The following is a 23,346-nucleotide window of genomic DNA, read 5'->3' on the forward strand; positions in this document are numbered from 1 at the left end:
TTCTCCTGAGTGTTTTTATATTAAACGCAGACTCTAAGGATAAAACTGGTCTTCAACAGGACGATCCAAGCTCATATAGAATCAGTAACCCATTTTACACTCCGCCCGACAGTCTTTTCCATCGGCTTCAAGGTACCTGGGAAGATGGGGGTCTGGGCGGAAGAATGAAAGTAGCCACGTTGTCTGTTCCTGGTCACCATCCAGTGTCCCTCCTGTAAACAGAGGGTGTGTGACAGTCAAGGGTGGCACAGTGGTCGACACTGCTACCCCACAGGTCCAGGGTCCCATGTTCAATTCCAGCCTCGGGTAGTTGTCTCTGTGGAGTTTGCACTTTCCCACTGTATCTGTGTGGGTTTCTTCTGGGTACTCCAGTTTCCTCCCACAGTCCAAAGTTGTGCAGGTTAGGTAGATTGGGTGTGCTAAATTGCCCTTTAGTATTCAAAAGGTTGGGTTGGGTTATGGGTAGGGTGTCTTTTCCAGTGGCCAGTACAGACTCGATGGGTCAAATGGCCTCCTTCAGCTCTGTAAATTCTATGATCTATGAAATGTGGAAAAAAGGAGGACTTTTTTCTGATCCCCATACACACAGTGGATACTCACTGTGGAACAGTCTCCAACTGAGGGAGAAGGAGAGAAAGTATGAGGAAATCATGTTTCCTTTTCCTATTTTACAGAAGGATTGCGCCTTACTGACCAGAGAAGGGCAGGGGCTGTTTAGCACAGGGCTAAATCACTAGCTTTGACAGCAGACCAAGGCAAGCCAGCAGCACGGTTCATTTCCTGTACCAGCCTCCCCGAACAGGCGCCAGAATGTGGCGACAAGGGGCTTTTCACAGTAACTTTATTTGAAGCCTACTTGTGACAATAAGCGATTTTCATTTTCATTTCAGAATACAGAGAGGAAAAACACCACAGATAGATCCTGACTATCGCGCTGGGAGCAACTGCACAACTGTGGGAAGGCATCCAGTCCCTTTGCAACATCGCTCAACACAGAGAAGGTTGGGCAGTGAAACCATCATCTGGAAATCAGTCAGGTCAGGGGAGCTTTGATATATCATCAGATCTGAAACTGGTCAGTGGTGTGGAACCTTCCATCAGAACCAACCTTTCTGAAGATTTGGCTATTGGTGATCAGTCACAGTGAGGCTGGGAAGCAGTGTGAGTAGGTTCCACAGACTTATAAGATCTCCCAAAACACTACCACATGGCAACCAAACCATTTAAGTGTAAAGTGTGTGATCTAGCCTTCACACAGTCATCAACACTTTTGCAACACCATCGCATTCACACAGGAGAGAAACCATTCACGTGCGAGGTGTGTAACAAATCATTCTCGCATTTAACAAATCTCCATGCACATCGACGCATTCATACAGGGGAGAAACCATTTGTGTGTGATGTATGCGAGAAATCATTCTCGCAGTCATCGAACCTTCGTGCGCACCAACGCATTCACACTGGGGAGAAACCATTTACCTGCGAGGTGTGTGATAAATCATTTTCACATTTAACAAATCTCCGTGGACACCAACGTATTCACACAGGGGAGAAACCTTTCCGGTGTGCGGTATGTGACAAATCATTCAGACTATTATCGAGTCTCCAGGTCCATCAGAGAATTCACACAGGGGAAAAACCCTTCAACTGTGAGATTTGTGATAAAGTGTTTGCAACATCTACGAATCTCCTGATACATCAGAGGTTTCACACTGGGGAAAAACCCTTCAGATGTGAGGTTTGTGGGAAGGCTTTCACCCAATCCTCCGACCTGCTGACACACCAGTGGATTCACACAGGGGAGAAACCATTCAAATGTGAGATGTGTGACCGAGCCTTCACACGGTCATCGATGCTTTTGCAACACCAACGTATTCACACTGGAGAGAAGCCGTTCAAGTGTGAGGCATGTAACAAATCATTCTCCGACTCATCAAACCTCCGTGTACATCAACGCATCCACACTGGGGAGAAACCGTTCAAGTGCGAGGTGTGTGACAAATCATTCTCTGACTCATCGAACCTCCGTGTCCACCAACGAATCCACACGGGGGAGAAACCTTTCAAGTGTGAGGTGTGTACTGAGGGGTATACACAATTATCGGGCCTGTTAAATCACCGTCGCATTCATACACAGAAGCAGCAATTCAAACATGACGTGTGTGACACAGTAAAAAACACTAATTAAACACTGTCACATCCACACTGAGGAAACCATGTCAAAGTGTGAGGAGTGTGACAAATGCTTCACAAGATCAATGTGCTTCACGATACACCTGACAATTTACACAGGCGAGAACTATGAGCAACGTGACTGAGCTTTCACACTGTGAATGACATTTGTGAAACACCGACACATTCACAATAGACAGCAGCTGTACAAGTGTCAGGCATTTAACGAGGACTTTGCACAATCATAGAGCCTGATGTATCACCAGTGCATTCGCAGTACCAAGGATCCGCGTTCAATTCCGACCTCGGGTGACTGCCTGCTTGGAGGTTGCACTTTCTCCCTGTGGTTGCGTGGGTTTCCTCCGGGTGCTCCGGTTTCCTCCCAAAGTCCAACGATGCTCAGGTGAGGTGGATTGGCCATGCTAAATTGCCTCTTAGCGTCCAAAGATGTGCAGTTAGGTGGATTATCCATGATTCGTGTGTGGGATTAAGGGGATAGTGGGGTCTTTGAGAGGGTCAGTGCGGACTCAAAGGGCTGAATGGTCTCCTTCTGCACTGTAGGGATTCTTTGGAACCCATTTAGGTGTTCAGTATGTGACAAAGCTTTGTCAAACTCATTGGATCTCTTAATCCATCAGAGGATCCAAACGGGAGTGATTCTTCAAGTGTGATCTGAGATAAAGTTCTCTTCCTGACCTGTTGTGTGGCACTTGAGGCATGTAGGCATCACCATGTCTTACTATTACTGTTGGCATGGGAGGTGCTTTGTGGGAAGGAGGCATTTCCATTTACAGCTTACTGTAATATTTTCTGTTTGTAAATTGAGGAACCTGTTAGGAATGTGTTGATGGACACATATTCCTGTCACTATTTCTTGTGATGAATTGGCCTCTTCTGTAAATTGTGGCTTGGTTTGAGATATCTTTAAAGACTGACATCACATCACAAAACTTGAATTAATAACATAATAATTGTTTAAAAATATGTTTCCTCCTCGTCAGTAATCTCCTGTCTTGAAGGCACAGGCACTTGCAGGGGTGAATGAGTGTCACCGGATTAACGGCCAGTTGAGTCAGAGCTAAACTCAATCTCGCCCTCATCTGACAGCGGCTTTTTAACAGAAGAATCTGGGTCGGATGGGAATCCTGGCTAATTTTCCTGCCTGAGCTTGCAACACATGGAACAAGACTTCAGTCAGACAGACTGGTGAAGTGGGCAGACACACGGCAGGTGAAATGCAATGTGGGAAAAGCGAAGTGATGCTTTTTGGAAGGAGGAATGAATAGAGACAGTATAAATTAAATTTAAAGGAACAGAGAGACCAGGCAGGCTACTTACGAATTGCTTGAAGTTTGCGAGACAAGCTGAAAAGGCTGTTAAAAACATTATTGGCTTGATATATGGAGGTACAAAGTATAGGAGCAAGGTCACCATGCTAAACCTTTAGAAATCACTCAGTTTGTTTATTCTGGGCAACACATTTTCAAAAGGACATCAAGGTTTGGAGAGGGTGCAAAGGAGATTTACAATGTTATCAGAGATTTCACCGTTCCAATTAATTGGTGAGATTAGAGAAACTCAGATTGTTCTCCTGAGAGTTAAAGTTTAAAGGGAAATTCAACAGATTATTTAAAATTTGGCACAGTAGACCAGGACAGGAGGAACTGTTTCCCTTGTCAAGCGGGTCTGTAACCAGAGATTACGGATCTAAACTAATTGACAACTAGGGCATAATTTATTATGTATTTTCTTTTATTCCCTTTTCTTCTCATGTACTTAATGATCTGTTGAGCTGCTTGCAGAAAAATACTTTTCACTATTCCTCGGTACACGTGACAATAAACAAATCCAATCCAAATACCCCAAGAGAATTTGATATTTGTTTCTACGCAGGAATTTGTTCTCACCTGGAATTAAGTGCCTGAAAGAGTTGTGGAATCTTACTTAGCAGGAACTCTCAAAATGGAACTGGATATATCCACAAAAAGGCAAATAATTGCGGAGCTATGGGGAAAAAGCAAGGACTAATTAACTCTTTCAAAGAGGCAGCAAGGATGCGGTGGGCTGAATGGTCTCCTGTGCTGTAAGGTTCTATGAAACAAGGAAAGCTCCTTGGACAAGGATGTGACACTGTCGATTCTAAAATCCTCTGACAGTGCCCTGAGTCTAAGGAAGACTTAAAAACTATGACCGCGTCTCTGCAATTTTCACTCTAGCTTCCCTGAGTATTCGTGGATGTATCTCATCCGGCTCCAGTGCCTTATCACCTTTAAACTGTAAACCAGTGTTTCAAGTGTCAGAACAAACTCCACTTTCTCCATGACCTAGACTGCGTCATCTTCCTGGGTGAAGAGATACAAAGTATTGATTTAATATCTCAGCTATGTCCCTTGTCTCCAGGCAGATTCCCCTTTTGGTTTCTAATCCGTCCTGCTCTTTTTATCACCCCTATACTATTTTTATGTGTGAAAATCTGAGGTCCTGATTTCCTACCTAGCTCTGTAAATCCTAACTACAGACCCATATCCTACTTTCTACCATTGTAATTTGTACAGAAATGAAGCATGATGATGCCTGGTGATTCAACAAAACCCCCCTTCCCCGATGCACGCCTTCAGGGTGCTGTGCAGCCATTTAATGACATTCCTGACCCTGGCATCAGGGAGGAAACAAAGAATCCTGGATTCAGGTCTGCAGCCCCAGCAACGCTTGTCTGTTCCCCAAACTATTGAATCTCCTCCAATCACTATTACTCTTCCAGTCTTCTTTGTGTCCTCTGTACAGCTGAACCAGCTGTGGTGCCATGGACTTGGCTCTGGCTGCACTCCCCGGATCAACAATAACTTTCATCAGTGTTCAGAACTGAATACTGGTTGGAGAGGGAGATACACTCAGGGACTCTTGCTCTATGTAGATTCTCTTCAGGTATTGTGTGTTTTACTAATACCATGGGTAATGTTTGTCCTCCTCTGTCTGGGAAGAAAGACGTGCAGGGCAGCGCAGTGGGAAGACTACTATCCTGAGTATGGTGAGGGAGTGGAGGTTATGTCTCTACAGACCTCAGTTTCCTCGGCCCATCGTACCTCAATGTAATAACGGTGCATTATGTTCACTTGCACGCTTCCAAGATTCATTTCATATTCTGGGAAAGATCTTGAGTCATTTCAAAATATTTTGCTAGTTTTGTTGGTTCAATGTTTGGTGTGAGCTGAATATTGTGTTGTTTGTCTGCTGTTTTATCGGTCTTCTGTACAGATTTAAAACTCTCAATAAATTCCCTGTTTGACGTGGCTACCTGATTTGTCAGCATGGTGTGTTCTTATTCACTAAACACTCAGGAACCTACAGTAAGAGTCCTGTACACAATATATTGGTCAATTTCACTGGGCTGGTATACTTTCTCCATCAGTAGGTTTAGAATTTCCAGTTCACAGGAAGCAAAACATTTCCCTGAGAAAGAAAGACTTGCAGGGCAGCGCAGTGGTTAGCACTGCTGCCTCACGTCGCCAAGGACCCAGGTTCGATCCCAGTCCCGGGTCACTGTCCATGTGGAGTTTGCACATCTTCCCCATGTCTGCGGGAGGGTCTCACCCCCACAACCCAAAAAGATTTACAGGGTAGGTGAATTGGCCATGCTAAATTGCTGTTAATTGGGGAAAAAAAAAGAATTGGGTATTCTAAATTTATTTTAAAAAAGAAAGACTTGCATTCATATATCATCTGCTCCCACAAACAGCAATGTGTCAGCCTCAGTACTTAAGTATCTGGAAGGAGACTTGAATCCACAACCTCCTGAGTCAGAGAAGAGAGTGCTAACTAAGCCACTGCTGACAACTTATAATATTTCTGTGTAGTAAGGGCTATTCCTGTTGATTCCCTTAATTCCCATTTCATTTACTTTGTCATCAGCATTTTTGATCCATGGATATTTAAGAGGCATATACTTTTGAGTCGAGCAGAGAAAGTGAGGAACTCAAAAGTTGCAAAATAATACACTGTTGAACAGAAGATCACAGACTTTCTGGCACCCGGGGGATCAGAGGGATTCAGTTCGATTGGTTGGCTGGTGGCCAATGAATTGGCAAAAGGCTTTATTCTGCCCGGCGACAGACGGTGATTGGGTCCTACCCAAATGGGATGGTTTTCAGAGGACACAGAAAGTGACAGTTGGATCCTGGTACATAGAACATAGAACATACAGTGCAGAAGGAGGCCATTCAGCCCATCGAATCTGCACCGACCCACATTAAGCCCTCACTTCCACCCTACCCCTGTAACCCAATAACCGCTCCTAACCTCCCTGGACACTACGGGTAATTTAGCATGCCCAATCCACCCAACCTGCACGTCTTTGGACTGTGGGAGGAAACCGGAGCACATGGAGGAAAAAAACGCAGACACGGGGAGAACGTGCAAACTCTGGATCCTGAAAGGAGCAGCAGTGAGTTCCTTCATAAATACTGCCTATCTATTGTTTTCTGAACCTGCAGAGATGTTTTTGAGGCCTGGATGAACCTACAGTGAACATCATTACAGACTGAAAAAAATACCTCCGACTGAAGGCCTAGAAAGGTGTACTGGAAGAACAAAGAACAATAAAGCACAGGAACAGGCCCTTCGGCCCTCCTAGCTTGATACCAATCTTTGCCAAAAGCCTCAGCACTTCCTTGTGCCGTATCCCTCTATACCCATCCTATCAATGTGTTTGTCAAGATGCCTTCTGAACGTCGTTAATGTATCTGCTTCCGCAACCTCCCCTGGCAACGCGTTCCTTGCACACCACCCCCTGCGTAAAAAAACCTGTCTCACACATCTCCTCTAAACTTTGTCCCATGGACCTTAAACCTATGCCCCTGGTGACTGACCCCTCCACCCTGGGAAATAATGCCTGTCCATCTACTCTATCCATGCTCCTCATAGAACATACAGTGCAGAAGGAGGCCATTTGGCCCATCGAGTCTGCACCGACCCACTTAAGCTCTCACTTCCACCCCATCCCAATAACCCCTCCTAACCTTTTTTGGTCACTAAGGGCAATTTATCATGGCCAATCCCCCTAACCTGCATGTCTTTGGACTGTGGGAGGAAATTGGAGCACCCGGAGGAAACCCACGCAGACACGGGGAGAACGTGCAGACTCTACAGATAGTGACCCGGCAGGGAATCGAACCTAGGACCCTGGCGCTGTGAAGCCACAGTGCTATCCACTTGTGCTACAATGCTGCCCTTAATCTTGTAGATCTCTTATCAGGCCACCCCTCAACCTCCATCTTTCTCATGAAAACAGTTCGAGTCTATTCAGCCTCTCCACATAACTAACACCCTACAGACCAGGCAACATCCTGGTAAACCTCTGCACCCTCTCCAAAGCCTCCACATCCTCTGGTAGTGTGGCAACCAGAATTGCGTGCAATATTCCAAGTGCGGCCATACCAGGTTCTTAGAACTGTAGCATGACCTACCAGGTTTTATACTCAATGCCCCGTCCAATGAAGGCAGGCATTCCGTATGCTTTCTTGACTACTTTCTCCACTTGTGTTGCCACCTTCAAAAATCTGTGAACATGCACGCCCAGATCTCTCTTGACTTTCTATATTCCTAAGAGTTTTGCCATTTACGGTATATTTCCCCTCTTATGTTAGACTTACCAAAATGCATTACCTCACATTTGTCCGGATTAAAATCTATTTGCCATTTCTCTGTCCAAGTCTCCAACCTATCTTTGTCCTGCTGTATCTTCTGACAATCCTCAACATTATCTGCCACTCCACCAACCTTGGTGCCATCCGCGAACTTACTAATCAGACTGGCTACATTTTCCTCCAAATTGTTTATGTCCATCTGAAACAAAGACTGTTATCCTTTTACTTTCAGCATCATTTTGCACCCCTCTGTGCTTGTGTGTAGAAGGCGGGGCAAGTTAAAGTGGGGGGGGGGGGGGGGGGGTTTGGAATTAGATAATAGTTCCACCAGCTGGTCCACTGCTCCAGCCGGCAGTCCGCGCATGCGCGTGGGTTCCTGTCTCCGCGCCGACCCCCGGGCAATAGGGCAGAGCCCTACAGGGGCTCGGCACGGAGGAACATATGCCCCCACGGAAATAGCCCGCCCGCCGATCGGTAGGCCCGATCGCGGACCAGGCCACCGTGGAGACCCTGTCCCCCCACCAGGATGGCCCCAGCAGACAGAACTCAGAGGGCCCGCCGTGTGGGACCATACGTAACCCACGCCGGCGGGCACTCGGCCCATCGAATTGCCGGGAGGGCCGCTTTCAACGGCCCCCGGCCGCGCGGCATGATCCCGCTGGCGCCCGAAAATCGGCGCCGGAGAATCGTCGGGGCGGCGTAGCGCAATTCTCGCCCCCCCCCCCCGGGGATTCTCTGACCCAGCGCGGGGTCGGAGAATCCTGGCCCCTGTGCCTACGTGGGTCTCACTCCCACAACCCAAAAGATGTACAAGGTAAGTGAATTGGCCACGCTAAATTGCCCCTTAGTTGGAAAAAAAGAATTAGGCACTTTATATTTAAAAAACATTTTTTTAAAAAAAGGATTATTGTGGGAGGAGATTGAGCCAGACCCTTTGGTGGCGATATTTGAGCTATCAGAGAGGCCGGAGCTGATGGAGGGAAGAAAGGCGGACGTTGTGGCCTTCACCTCTCTGATTACCCAGCGAAGAATTCTGTTGGAGTGGTGGTCAGCAACAACTGCCACTCCCAATAGTATAACAAGGTATGTGCGGAGTGGTCTGCATTGACGCCGCTGTTGAGGCACTGGAGAATTGCCATTTGGTGTGAACTTGGTGTCGGTCACAATTTTTGTGTCAAGACTGATTCTCCGCCCAATCGCCTTTCCTGATTTCAGTGACGGCCGATGGAGAAACCCGTCCACTTTCTCCATCAAGGTGTTCAGAATTTCCAGTTCACAGGAAGCATAACTTTTCCCTCAGAAATAAACTATTTTACAAATATACACTTTCACGAACTGAGGGGTCCAAAAGCGCTTTGGAGCCAAAGAACTGTTTTTGAACTGTAGTCACTGGAAATGTGGCAGTTTATTAGTGCACAGCAAGCTCCCACAAACTTGATGTTATAATGACCAGGGCCAAATTCTCCAACCATTACTATTCACTGTTCCTGTCGGCAGCATATCCCCGCCCGCGGGTTTTGCGGTAAAGTGGGGTGGCTTTATTGGGAAATCCCATTCACATGTGGTGGGAGGAGTGAATCCCATAGTCATCAAACGGCATGCCGCTGAGAAACATGCGGCAGGGGAACTGGAGAATCCAGCACCATAATCTGCTACTGTGGTGTTGACTGTGGGATCCATATTGACCATCACATCGGGGATAGCTCTCCTGCTGTGGTATAAGGTAGTCTCATGGGATCATTTACATTCAACAGCGATGGCAGATGAAAGATGGGACCTCTGACAGTGCAGCACTCCCTCAGTTCTGCGCTGGAGTGTCAGCTTCATTGCTCAATTTCCTCCTTCACTCCCATCTCTCCTCATTATTGTCCTTTCTTCTTATTTGTCCTTGTTACAAGAAATAGGAACACGACTATATGTCCTGAAGAGCCGGCTCTGCCATTTAATACAATCTTTGGCTTCAACTCCACTTTCCTATCCACTCCCCACATCCCTTAATTTCCCCCCCCCCCCCTCCCCCCTCCCAGCTGCTTGTCATCATCATCTTCCTTCTTCTGTTTGTCTCCCTTCTCCTCCTGCTCATTATCTCCCTCGTCCAGCCTCTCATAGAATCATCACAGCACAGGAGGCCTTTTGCCTGTACTGGCTCTGGGAATGACTCCGCAGAATAAATGACATAATTAAATTGAATACAACACACAGAGAGCAGCAGCAGGGGTCACAGGAGTTTTATGGAACGCCTGCTTCCCCAAGGTGCTGGGAGTGATTGATGACATTAACATGACTTTGAAGGTTACCTGGGGAGACTCACAGAGCTCCCTGAACAGAAAACAATTCCCCTCCTTCATGTTGTGTGTAATGGTCGTCTGAGAATACTCCATGTCACTCACACTGGATCATCCCTCAATGCTTTCATTGTTAGGAACTCGGGAAGGTGAGTGACCTGATGGTCAGTTGATTATTGATGTTATAGTGCAGGCATTTTCAAAGTGGGGGTCATGACCAGCGGATGGGGCGCGGCGTTCCCAATCGCGGGAATTCAGGTGCAACGGCCGCAGCAGCCGGCTTTTAAAAATGCCGGTTGTGACCGGCTTTAAAAATGCGGGCGCACTGCGCATGCGTGCCCGCTCATCAGTGCGCATGCCCGGAGCCCAGAGAGAAACACCGCCTCCTCGTGATGTCAGCACGCCGTCCCAGGATAAGATTTCTTTTGAATTCAATTCAGTCTTCCTGCATCGTCTTGAATTTTAGAGATTAAAATGATTCACAATACTTTGAGTTAAGTAATTCCTCCTCATCTATGATAAAATCGTTCCAAAGTAATTTGCAGACTATATCCCCAGGCTGTAAACCACCCATCTGAGGAAAAATTACATTCTGCATCTGCTCTGTAAAGTCCTGAGAGAATAATGCCTGTTTCAATTAGGTCATTTCTCATTCTTCGTTACTCTAGACTATAGAATATAAGTCCAGGCTCACCTCTCGCATTAAAAGTAGAGAAAACGGTCGGTCGTGGATGTCGGCCGGCATAGGTTGCGAAGGTCGGCGGTCATGGGTCCCGAGGGTTGGCTGGTTGGTAACAATGGGTCCCGGGCAAAGAAGTTCATAAAACACTGTTACAGAGTACTATAGTAGCATCTTCCTATTTGAATATGTACACAGATGACTTCAGCAAGTGTGAGCATACGTAATTGATGTCATCGGTAGCGCGGACTTGCACGGGTGTCATTATTGCCATAAGGGACCTGTGTACAGCTGCCACTTGTTTCTGAACTCATGCTGTGCTGTTATTTTGATATTTTTATAAGTAAAGAAGATTGAGTGTTCGCAATGCATTTGACTACCTTTTTGATCAAGTTACCACATTTTCTTTGGCAACAAGGAGAAAATTAAAACCTACAAAGAAAAGGAAAAGAAAAATTCAAAGTGCAGCTTGGTGACACAATGTTTTGCACGGTGACTAGCTAGTTTGCAACATGAGCGACGGTCCAAAGTCTAACCAGCAGGTTTCATGAGTTTAATGACAGAAGACAAGGTAGCAGCACCATGACAATGTTTGGGACTATCAGTGAATTTGTAGAAGAGAACGGGGACCGGACTGAATATGTCAAAAGGTTGGAACACGTTTTCTTGGCAATGGGATTGCAGACGAAGGTACAGAGTGCTCAGATCTCCTGAGTGTGTGTGGGGAGGGTGAGCAATTTAGCAACACCACAGAACCCAGGGGACATTTAATTTGCGGAACCCAAGAGGGAAAATGCTGGAAAATGTCAGCAGGTCTGGCAGCATCTATCGGGAGAGAAAAGAGCTAACGGTTCGAGTCCAGATGGCCCTTTGTCAAAGCTAAAAGACAGAGAAATTGTGAAATATTTATACTGTGGAGTGAGAGACTGAAAGATTAGTCATAGCCACAGAAACCAAGGGAAATGGGGTACTAATAGACACATAAACCAAGGGAAAGAGTGCTAATGGCAGTCCCCAGCAAGAACATAAGGTGTGAAAGGCCAAACAGCGGGGAAACTAACATCAGAGGGTAAACTGTGACAGATGTTGATGTGGGGGGAGGGGAAGGGGAAGCAAAGGGAAGAAAAGGTAAGGAAACGGGGATAAGATAGGGGTGGGGGTAAATATATATAAAGAAAGACAAGAAAGAAAGAAATGGTAAAAGACAGTTAAAATGAAATGGGATGAAAACAAAGGGGTCGAGCTGGGGTAGAGCTAATCATCCCAATTCGATGTTGAGACCGGAAGGCTGTAGCGTGCCTAATCGGAAGATGAGATGTTGTTCCTCCAGTTTGCGTTGAGCTTCACTGGAACATTGCAGCAGGACTGACATGTGGGCAATGGAGCAGGGTTTTGTGTTAAAATGGCAAGCAACACGAAGGTCAGGGTCCTGAATGCACACAGACCGAAGGTGCTCAGCAAAGCGATCACCCAGTCTGCGTTTGGTCTCCGATTTGGAGGAGACCAATTGGGAGCAGCAAATGCAATAGACCAAATTGAAAGAGGTGCAAGTGAAATGCTGCAAAACCTGGAATGAGTGTTTTGGGCTGGGATGTTAAGCATGGAAGAGGTAAAGGGGCAGGTGTTACACCTTCTGCAATTGCATGGGAAGGTAACATGGGTGATGGGAGAGGTGTTGGGTATGGTGGAGGAGTGGACCAGATTATCTCGGAGGGAACAGTCTCTGTGGAATGCTGACAGAGGGAGTGAAGGGAAGATTTGTGGATTTAGTTGCACTCATTAAGAATCCCCACAATCCTAAATCCTCAGTGATTGCCCAGCAGTTCAAGTTCCATTGTCATTTTTGTAAGGCGGCGCAGTTGCTGAATTACACCAGCTCTATGAACATTGTGAGTTTGGGGCTGTATTGGAGGGTATGCCCTGGGACAGGCATTATGTAGACAGCATACAGCATCACTTGTTGGGAGAAGCCGCACTGACTTTCAAGAAGGGTCTTGAAATTTCTCAGGGAATGGAAATGGCTGGCAACAATACAAAAGCTGTTCAAAAGGCCAATGGTGATGCATAAGCTGGGGATGGGGGAGGCTGTGGCGGGGTGGGGAATGCTTCAAGTTAGAAAAGAGTTAGCAGACAAAAAAGGCGAAAGCGGTGGAATGTTTCCGGAGTGGAGGCACAAACTATGCGAATAATTGCAAATTCATGGATGATGTCTGTCATAATTGCAATAAAAAGGGATATTTGGCCAAAAAGTGCAGGGGTGCTGAGAGCAAGTCAACGGCTGGGCAGGAAAGTTTAAATTTAAAGAAGTCTCAGTCAGCTACGCATCAGCTGGAAGGCAGAGAGCAGGAAGAGGAGCATTCCTACAACATGTTTAATGTAAATGAGATGTGAGCAGAGCCTATCTATGCTACAATGGAAGTCAAGGGCAGAAAATGAAAGTGGATACGGAAACCTCCGTATCAGTTATCAGTGAAGAGACCTATAAAAAGACTTGGAGCTCTAAGGAGCCTTACTCAGGCATGGATCAGCCTTCGGTTGTACACCGGAGAGACTATACCACTGCTTGGGCCGTTAGAGGTGTACATTGCATACAACAGCCAAGAAGCAAGAGCACGGCTCCTGGTTGTAAAAGGGAATGAGCCGAATCTACTAGGGTGTGACTGACTCAATACAATTCAGTTGAACTGGGGTGATATAAAGCAAACAAAAGTGACAGGGTGTCATTCAGAAATATCCTGAAGTCTTCAAAGGCGAACTGGGTACATTGCGTCGCGCTACAGTTAAGTTGTTTGTAGATCCTCAGGCTACTCCTCGCTTTTTCAAGCCAAGGACAGTGTCCTGTGCTGTGAAAGGCAAAGTGGAGGAAGAGTCGGAATATTAGTTCAGGAAAAAGTGGGACCTATCAGAAATGAAGAAGGGAACATGTGTGCAGATGGAGAGGCTATGGGAAGGATTTTAAATGAATATTTTGTCTCCATGTTTGGAAAGGAAATGGATGATGCAGATATAGTAGTCCAGAAGGAACACTGTGAGACATTAGATGGGATAATCATAAAAAGAGAGGAAGTACTCGAAGCGTTGGAATCCTTGCATAATTCGCCAGAGCAGACGAATTGTTTCCGAGACTGCTGAAGAAGGTCAGGGAGGAGATAGCAAATGTTCTGAGGATGATTTTCTAATCCTCACTAGATACGGGGGAGGTACCGGAGGACTGAAGAAATGCAAACGTGGTTCCATTGTTTAAAAAGGATCAAAGGAAATGTCAAACAATTATAGGCCAGTTAGTTTTAAATGGGTGGTGGACAAATTAGCAGAATCAATCCTGAGAGACTGTCACGTAGAAAGATATGGACCAGTCAGGGAAAGTCAGCATGGGTTTGTTAAAGGAAGGTCGTTTCTCATAACTTTGATTGAATTCTTTGAGGAAGTATCAAGGAGGGTTGATGAAGGTAGTGTAGTGGATGTTGTGTGCATGGATTTTAGCAAGGCGTTTGGCAAGGTCCAACATGGCAGATTGGTCTAAAAAGTAAAAGCCTATGGGATACAGGTTCATGTGGCAAACTGGATAAAAAGCTGGTTAGTAACAGAAAACAAAGGGTCAATGGATGTCTTTGCGAATGGAAAGTTGTTTCAAGTGGTTCTACACAGGGCTTGGTGTTGAGACCCTTACTATTTGTGTTATATATTAACAATTTGGACGCAAATGTGGGGGGCACAATTGGGAAATTTGGAGACAAAAATTGGCCGAGTATAGCTATAATCTCTAAAATGATATAGATGGGTTGGTGGAGTGGGCGATAACGTGCCAGATGGATTTTAACACAGAGAAATGTGACGTAATGAATTTAGGAAGGTCAAGCAGTTATAGGGAGCACATAATAGATGGAAATATACTAAGAGGGGTAGATAAAATGAGAGATCTTGGCGTACATGAACACAGGTCCCTAAAGGAAGCAGTTCAAGTAGGCAAGATTGTAAAGAAGGCATATGGAATGCTCTCCTTCAATGGCAGATGTATAAAATATAAAAGTAAGGATATAATGTTGGAATTGTATAAAACACAACTGGAAGAAGAGATAGAGTGTGCAGGAAAAAATTAGTAAAATTAGTAAAGTTAGTAAAATTATTTCCTTTGGTGGAGAATTCTAGAACCAGAGGATATAGATTCAAAATAAGTGGAAGAAGTTGCAGAGGAGACATGAGGAAGAGCTTTTTTACGCAGAGGTGTTAGAAAATTCCAAAGTATATCATGGAGTTCACCTGACCTACAACTGTTTATTGATTTTGGTTATGATGAGCACAAGGACTTGCCTTTCAGGTGATATTCAACAGCGGCCTTAAACACTTTTAATCAAAAACAAAGTTTATTCTACGAATTTAGTTAACATTTTATAAACACACACAGTAAGCATTTTTATCAACTACCAACATAAATACCCCACACAGCTACAATACTCTATGTATAACCCTTAATAAATTCCCCTTTAAGGGCAGCACGGTGGCGCAGTGGTTAACATAGCTGCCTCACGGCGCCGAGGTCCCAGGTTCGATCCCGGCTCTGGTCCGTGTGGAGTTTGCGCATTCTCCCCGTGTTGGCATGGATTTCGTCCCCACATGCCAAAGATGTGCAGGTTAGGTGGATTGGCCACGCTAAATTGTCCCTTAATTGGAAAAAATTAATTGAGTACTCTAAAATGTTTTAAATAAATCCCCCCTTTAGCTGTTCCAATTTAATAACAAGCTCCCATAAACCAGAAAAACCTCTTCAAAGGGGTGGCCCAGCACAGGACACTCAAGTCCTGGTATGGATGTTCCTGTTTCCTTAGCAAAATAGCAGGTTTGAATTTCTTCCAGAAAACAATTGTTTTTTTCCAAGCAGCTTTAAAAATGCAGACAGAGAAAAAACCTTCTTTCAACCAGTTCAAACTCAAAGCGAAAGTAAAACCAACTCCCAGAGCTACAGGCCAGCTCCACGCACACAATGACCTCACTGAAGCCATGTGATGAGGGACACTCCCATGACAGAGGGTAGTGGGTGTCTGGAATTCGCTGCCCGCACTGGAGGCAGAGATCCTAAACTCTTTTTAAAAGTACCTGGATCTGCACCTTAAGTGCTGTAAGCTACAGGGCTATCGGCCGGGTGCAAGAGGTGGGATTAGAAAGGGTGCTTGGGTATCCTTAGGCTGGTGTGGCCAAGATGGGTCAAATGGCCTCCCTGTGCTGTAACGTTTCTATGGTTCTGCGGCTCCAAAGGTTAGGAATCATTGAGCCCATTCAGTTTTTACATTGGGCAGCTCCAATTGTTTCTGTTCTTAAAAGTGATGCTACTATGCGCAGATGTGTGGATTACAAACTTACCATTAATCAGGTTTCCAAGCTGGACGCTTACCTGTTGCCGAGGGCAGAAGGTCTGTTTTCAACCCTTGCAGGAGACAAGATGTTCTCAAAACTTGATGTGAGCCAAGTTTACCAGCAGCTCTTGTTAGAGGAGGACTCAAAACAGTACATCACAATCACAAGAGTTTGCTCCAAAACAACCATCTAGTTTTCAGGGTGTCTTCCAGTCCGGCAATTTTTCAAAGTACAATGGACAATCTGTTGCAAGGGATTCCTCATGCAGCAGTTTCCTTGGACGACATCTTAATCACAGGAAAAACTGAGGAGGACCACCTCAATAACCTGGATCAGGTTCAAAGAGATTTTCAGAGGCAGGTTTGCGTCTGACACGTAACAAGTGCATCTTTCAGGCACAAAGTGTGGAATATCTGGATCACGATATTGCAGCGCAGGGTCTGTCCATACGACCATAAGAAATAGGAACAGGAGTAGCCCATTCGGTCCCAAGAGCCTGCCCCATTATTCAATAAGATCGTGGCTGAATCAACATTCCACACGTCCATTTTCCTGTCCTTTCCCTGTAACCCTTGATTCCCTTACTGATCAATAATCTATCTATCTCAGCCTTAAATATACGCAAGGTGTCTGCCTCCACAGCTCTCTGTGGCAAGTTTCAAAGACTCACAACCCGCTGAGAGAAGAAATCCCTTCTCACTGCAATTTAAATTGGTACCCCTTTATTCTAAAACTATACCCTCTGATCCTAGACTCTCCCATGAGGGGAAACATCCTCTCAGCATTTACCTTGTCAAGCCATTAAGAACCCTGTATGTTTCAATTAGATCACCTCTCATTCATCTAAATCCCAATGAGTAGAGTTCCAACCTGTTTAACCTTTGCTCATAAGAGAATCCCTCCAAAGTGGGCGTCATCCTAATGAACCTTCCCTGAACCGCCTCCAATGATATCATATATTTCCTTAAATAAAGGGACCAAAACTGCTCACAGTACTACAGATGTGGTCCCACCAGTACCTTATACAGCAAAACGTCCCTACTCTTATATTCCAACACCCTTGAAATAAGAGCCAATATTCTATTAGCTTTCCTGATTACCTGCTGCATCTGTGTGCTCGCTTTCTGTGTTTCATAAACAAGTACCCCCAACTCCCGTTATGTTCCAGCTTTCTGCAGTTTTTCTCCATTTAAATAATGCTGTTCTTTTGTCCTACTTTCCAAAATGAACAACTTCGCATTTTCCCATATTATATATTATTTGCCAACTTTTTGCCCATTTCCTTAACCTATCAATATCTCTTTGCAACTGTTTGTATCCCTCTTGCAACTTGCCGTTCCAACTATTTTGTGTGTCATCTGCAAATTTAGCTACTGTACCTTTGCTTCCTTCCTCCAAGTCATTTATGTATATTGTAAATAATTGTGGTCTCAGCACCAATTCCTGTAGAACCCCACTGTGGAGGAAAAAGTCAGAGCATACAAGGAAGCTCTAAATCCCAAGAATATGCCTGAGCCCAGGTCATTTCTGGGCTTAGTGAACGGGAAGCTTCTGACAGACCTTTCAACAGTATTGGCACCACTGTATCTGCTGCTTCACAAAGAGACCAAATGAAAGTGGGGGCAACACAAGAGGAAGCTTTCAAGGACATTGAAGGTGTTGCTACAATCAGCTAATCTGCTAGTTCACATGGATCAACAGAGAGCTCATTCTGTCATGCAACACCTCACCCTACCATGATGGGGCAGTCCTCTCTCAACTGATGGAGGACGGGTCAGAAAAAACCATAGGTTTTGCATCACGTATGGTGAGAAGGGATATTTGCAGCTAGATAAGGAAGGTCTAGCCATTAGCTTTGCTGTGAAATATTTTCATCAGTACATTTTTGATCATTCATTCACTACATGTAGACCACAAGCCAGTGATGAGTCTTTTTAACGAATCCAGATGTATTGCTCCCATGGCCTCGATGAGATTGCAGCATTGGGCTCTCACATTGTCAGCCTACAACATCATGCACAGGGCAGGCAAGGACAATGCAAGCACAAACGCACTGCGTCGTCTCCCTCTACCAGACATGCCAACCAAAACAGTATTCCCAAGACGATTTTCTTGCTTGAGAAACTTTTAACTTCTCCTGTGAATGCCATACAGATTAAACAGTGGACGGGCGGGGATCCTGTCCTGTCCCAGGTGAAGCAATTCCTTATGTAGGGATGGCCTCCTGATATAGGGGATGATGAACTGAGACCATATGCAAGATGCAAAGCTGAACTAGGTGCACAGGATGGTTGCATCCTTTAGGGTCCAGAGTAGCCATCCCACCCCCTGATCATTTGCAAGTCTTCAATGAGGTCCGTGAGGCTCACCCGGGTGCCGCCCCGGATGAAAGATTTAACACAGTCATATGTCTGGTTGCCGATCATGGGTCAGGATTTGGAGAACATGGTGAAATCCTGTTGTGTGTTAGATCAACTAAAAGGTGGCACCATGAGCACTACTCCGTTCGTAGGAGCGGCCTGACCGTCCCTGGTCTAGACTTCATGTGGACTTTGCAGGAATGTTTTTGGGTTATATGTTTCTAGTCATCGTGGATTCACATTCTAAGTGGTTAGAAGTACACATCATGAGCAAGATTACAGCATTCATTACGATAGAGAAGCTACGCCATGTTTTTGCAACTCATGGCTTACCGGATTCCCTTGTTCGTGGTTACCAATCAACGTTTACGAGTGATTTGTCCCAAGAGTTTGTGCAAAGAAATGGAATATGCCCATGTGCGTATGGCTCCTTTTCATCCAGTGTCGAATGGTTTGGCAGAATGAGCTGAACAGATACTGAATTAAGATCTGAAGAGAATGCCAGGTGGTACTTTGGAAACTAAGCTGGTTCTTGGTCCAATATCATATCATGCCACAAACAACAGGACTCTCACCAGCTGAATAGTTGATGGGTACAAAGCCAAAGTTTCACCTGGATCTGCAACATCTAGATATCAAAGCAAGAGTAGGAATGAGACAGGAAAAACAGGAGAGCATGACTACCAAGGGAGGCATTTCAATCCAAACGTCTGTGTCTATGTAATGAATTTTGGCAGTAACCAATTATGGCAGCCTGGAGTTATTCTGAACCAAAGTGGTCCAGTTTCTTTAGTAGTGAAGTGTTATAGAATGTTATTGTAAACATTTTCCGATGTAAATGTACATATATATATATATATATGTCTTTAGCAATTGTGAGCATGTGTGAGTGACATCATTGGTGGCATGAATTTCATGCAGCAAGGAGGAGGTGTTGTTTATTGATACCCATGTCTCTCTGAGAGATACTCTCCAAACATTCGGACAGTCTGCTGTTTCTCTCTCCCAATTCTCTTTCTCGTGTGCCCATCTCTCCTTTGTCCCTGTAACTCCTGGGTCCCAGCCGCCAATAGCCTCTTTTCTCCTGGATCCCTCTCTCCTGTACAGGTGCTGGTCCCACCACTACGCGGCTTCGCTGCCTTAAATGCTGTGGGTTTTCCTCCTCTGATCTGCTGTCAAACACATCCGAGGCTACACATCCCACACTGATGTTGTCAGTTAGAAAAGTTTCCGAGGATAAAGAATGCTGTTCCCACACTAGAAAATCCTGTCACACATTTACCAGGGGCACTGATAATAAGTGAGGTTTTATTCAGATGGGACAATGACAAGTTTAAATCCCCACCTGAGCTGCTGCTCAAAGTCGCCTCCGTTTCCCCGGTCAGTTTCCCAAACTTCAGGACACTCCTGTTCCTGCAGAAATATTTGGATTGGCTGTGAGAGACGTCAATCAGAGAGCCCACCCACTCTGCCCATTCTCTCCTCTTCCTCTACCACAGCTGCTTCACTTCCTGTAGGGACTCCAAACCAAGTCAGGAGATGGTGAGTGAAGGAGCAGAATTTAGAAGAATTACATTGCACAATATCCACACTAATGTTCAGGCAGTCTGACTATCCTGTGGGCAGTCAGGTGTGGAAATGCCCCTTATGCTGTGTGAGAAGATCCAGCTCAGAGACCTGTTTACTCGGTGCTTTGTGCTGAGCTGTTTGATTGGCTGTGTGTTGGATATTGAGGGTGTTTATTGGAAGCATTTCCCTTCTGATTTACAGGCTGAGTTTTGTTGATGGGTCATTACTGAATATGAGAAGGGGAGGAGTAATTATCTGGGAGGGGCAGAGAAACATTTATTCAAATATCTTTTACTGTCTTTAAAGATTTTACCTGAAGGCCTCGGCCTTTCCCCAAAGCCTGGGCTTGGATTTGATAGTTTTGCCCAGGGCTGTGTGAGAACTGAATTTGGGATGTGCAGTCTGAGTGAATGCAGTGTGTCTAATTTCCCAGGATAAACCAGAACCCTTCAATCAGCTACACTAAGCAATATTTTCCTTAGCGTCCAGCAAGAGTGTTTTCTTCAAATAATTGTTCAAAATTTCCATTGAATTAACAATTGTCCTAATATATTTTTGAAATATTTTAATTACGATTTTAACATTTCATTGCAAACTTTACATGACAAGACCAAAACACGTATTTACAAAAATTCACAGCCACTGTTGTTCAGGCAGTAATTTACCAGCACGTTTGTTGCGGTTTTCCTCTTCTCTACCTGTCCTGTGTTTTTCTCAGGTGTATCCCCTCTCCGTGTTCTTCTCCCCTTCCTTTCTATTCCTTATTTCGAGATTGTTCTGGGTCCCCCACCCACACCCACCTTCCTCTTTATTGGTTACTGCCTACAAACAGGTCTTTGAACAGGTTGGTGAACAGCTTCCACATCTTGCAGAAGCTATCCTCCGATCCTCTGATAGTGTACTTTATTTTCTCCAGCCTGGGAAATCTTTCCAGGTCAGACAGCCAGATTGCAGCCTTGGGTGGTGCTGCTCCAGCCCAGCAGGAGCCCCTGGCATGTGATCAGGGAGGCAAAGGCCAAGTGTTGGCCCCCTCTCCCTGTGAAGAGTTCTGGCTGCTCTGATACCCCGAAGATCACCACTGGTGGGCACGGCTTCACCCTCACAACCATGGACATGGGCTCAAAGAAGGACATCCAGTACCCGGCAAGTCTGGGGCAGGACCAGATATGGGTGTGATTGGTTGGGCCTCCCTGGCACCATTCACACCTGTCCTCCACCTGCAGGAAGAACCCGCTCGTTCATGCACATCTGTAGCTGAATTAGGTTCAGCCCTTCGCACGTGGAGGTGAGGTTTTCCCTGTGCACTGCTTCGATCCAGAGTCGTCCTCCTGTTTCCTTGCCTAGCTCTACCACCCATTGTGTTCTTGTCTCATCCAGTGGGGATACATCACCACCTCATAGACATCCAAATATGTCTGCACAGTTCCCCTCTCCTAGTTCACCCGCATTCAATAGTTCTAGTAATGAGTGTCCTGGTATCTGGGGATATATCATCATTTCGTTTTGGAGGATGTTTTTGATCTGTATATACCTCCAGTCATTTCCTCTTGGGAGTTGGAACTTGTCCGTGAGTACCCCAGGGTCGCTATTCTACCGTCCCTGTACATGTCCCCAGTTAGCGTTCCCCACATCCTGTCTCTACCTTTTGAAGGAGGTGTCCATTGTTGCGGTGTGAACCTGTGATTTTTGCAGGTGTGGGCCATAGTGAACATCTCGGTTAATCCGAAGTGCTGTCTCATTTGGTTCCACGACTGGAGTGTGGCCACTACCACTGGGCTTTGTGAGTACTTGGCTGGGGTGATGGGAGTGGGATTGTGGCCAGTGCTCGGAGGGATGTCCCAGTACAGGAGCTCTCCTCCATCTTGACCCACTCCGCTCCTGGTTCCTGGACCCACCCCCGTACCCTTTCTGCGGTGGCCGCCCAGTGGTAAAACTGGGGGTCAGGGAGGGCCAGGTCTCCCACATTTCTTCTCCTTTGTAGGACCTGCTTTCTAATCCTCGGGCTGTTCCCTCCCCAAACAGTCGCCATGATTATTTTGTCCACCGTGGTGAAAAAGGCCTTGGGGATGTAGACCTGAACAGGAAGAGGAAACTGGGCAGTACGTTCATCTTGATCGTTTGCACTATACCTGCCAGGGAGAGTGGGAGTGAGCCCCACCTCTGCAGATCCTTTTTAAATTCCTCCACCAGACTCATCAGGTTTGGTATCCAGCTGTGGGCTATTTGGATCCCCAGGTATCGGAATTTGGTCTGGGCCAGTTTGAACGGCAGCCTCCTCATCTCTGCTCCTGTCCCCCCTGGGGAAATCACAGGGAAGATTTTGCTCTTAGTCAGGTTAGGTTTGTAACCTGAGAAGGCTCCGAACTTCTTTAGGAGTTTTATTATCCCTTCCATGCTGACCAGGGGGGGTTCGAGATGCAGAGGAGCAGGTCATCTGCATGGAGTGAGACTCTATGCTCTCTGTCTCCTCTTTTGATACCTCTCCACCCCTTCGCCGTTCTGAGGGTGATCACCAGTGTCCCAATTGCCAGAGCGAACAGCAGCTGGAGCAATGGGCACCTCTACCTTATGCCTCTGTGCAGTCGGAAGTATCCAGAGCTGGTGGAGTTTGGCTGTACGCTCGCCCTAGGAGCGCTGTACAGTAGTTTCACCCAAGCTGTGAAAGCTGGCCCAAACTTAAATCGTTCCAGTACCAATGATGCGCTTCCATTCGACCCAGTCGAAGGGTTACTCCTCTTCCAGTGAGATGATCACCTCCGACGTTCTCTCCTTGGATGGGGTCATGATCACATTCAGTAGGCGCCTGAGGTTTGCCTTTAACGGTCTGCCCTTGACAAAGTCTGTCTGATGCTCTGCTCTGTACCTCTGGCACGCAGCTTTCCAGCTGCCTCATCAGGGCCTTCACCAGGATCTTGGTGTCAGTATTAAAGAGTGAGATGTGCCGGAAGGACTCACATTCTTGTCGGGTCTTTGTCTTTTTTGGGGATCAGTGATATTGAGGCTTGAGCCAGCGTTGGTGGCAGGGCGAGTCAGCGAACTTCTTCCGCAAATGCGGGGTTAATGCTGGTGCAAGTTTACAATAGGAATCTGCCAGGAACCCATCTGGCCCCGGTGCCTTCCCTGCCTGCATGGAGGTAATGCTCTCTATGACATCCCCCAGCTCTAATGTTGGTTCCAGGCCCCGTCTCCTATCTTTCCCCATGACCGGCATGCCCAGCCCATCGGAGAAGTGCTTCATCTTTGGGCAGCGTGGGTTTCCTCCGATGCTCCGGTTTCCTCCCACAAGT

General features: G+C 46.0%; 1 protein-coding gene across 1 annotated transcript in view; it reads left to right on the plus strand.

Moving 5' to 3' along the window:
- Positions 1-23,346, plus strand: part of LOC140389217 (uncharacterized) — a 30,291-nt gene that overhangs the window by 1,095 nt on the left and 5,850 nt on the right. The window contains 3 exon segments of the mRNA XM_072473403.1: positions 891-2,170; positions 2,403-2,445; positions 2,734-2,825. Coding sequence (XP_072329504.1) covers positions 1,208-2,170; positions 2,403-2,445; positions 2,734-2,825 — 1,098 coding nt within the window. The 5' untranslated portion in view covers positions 891-1,207.

The sequence above is a fragment of the Scyliorhinus torazame genome, chromosome 14, assembly GCF_047496885.1.
Source record: "Scyliorhinus torazame isolate Kashiwa2021f chromosome 14, sScyTor2.1, whole genome shotgun sequence".
NCBI classification, from domain to species: domain Eukaryota; kingdom Metazoa; phylum Chordata; class Chondrichthyes; order Carcharhiniformes; family Scyliorhinidae; genus Scyliorhinus; species Scyliorhinus torazame.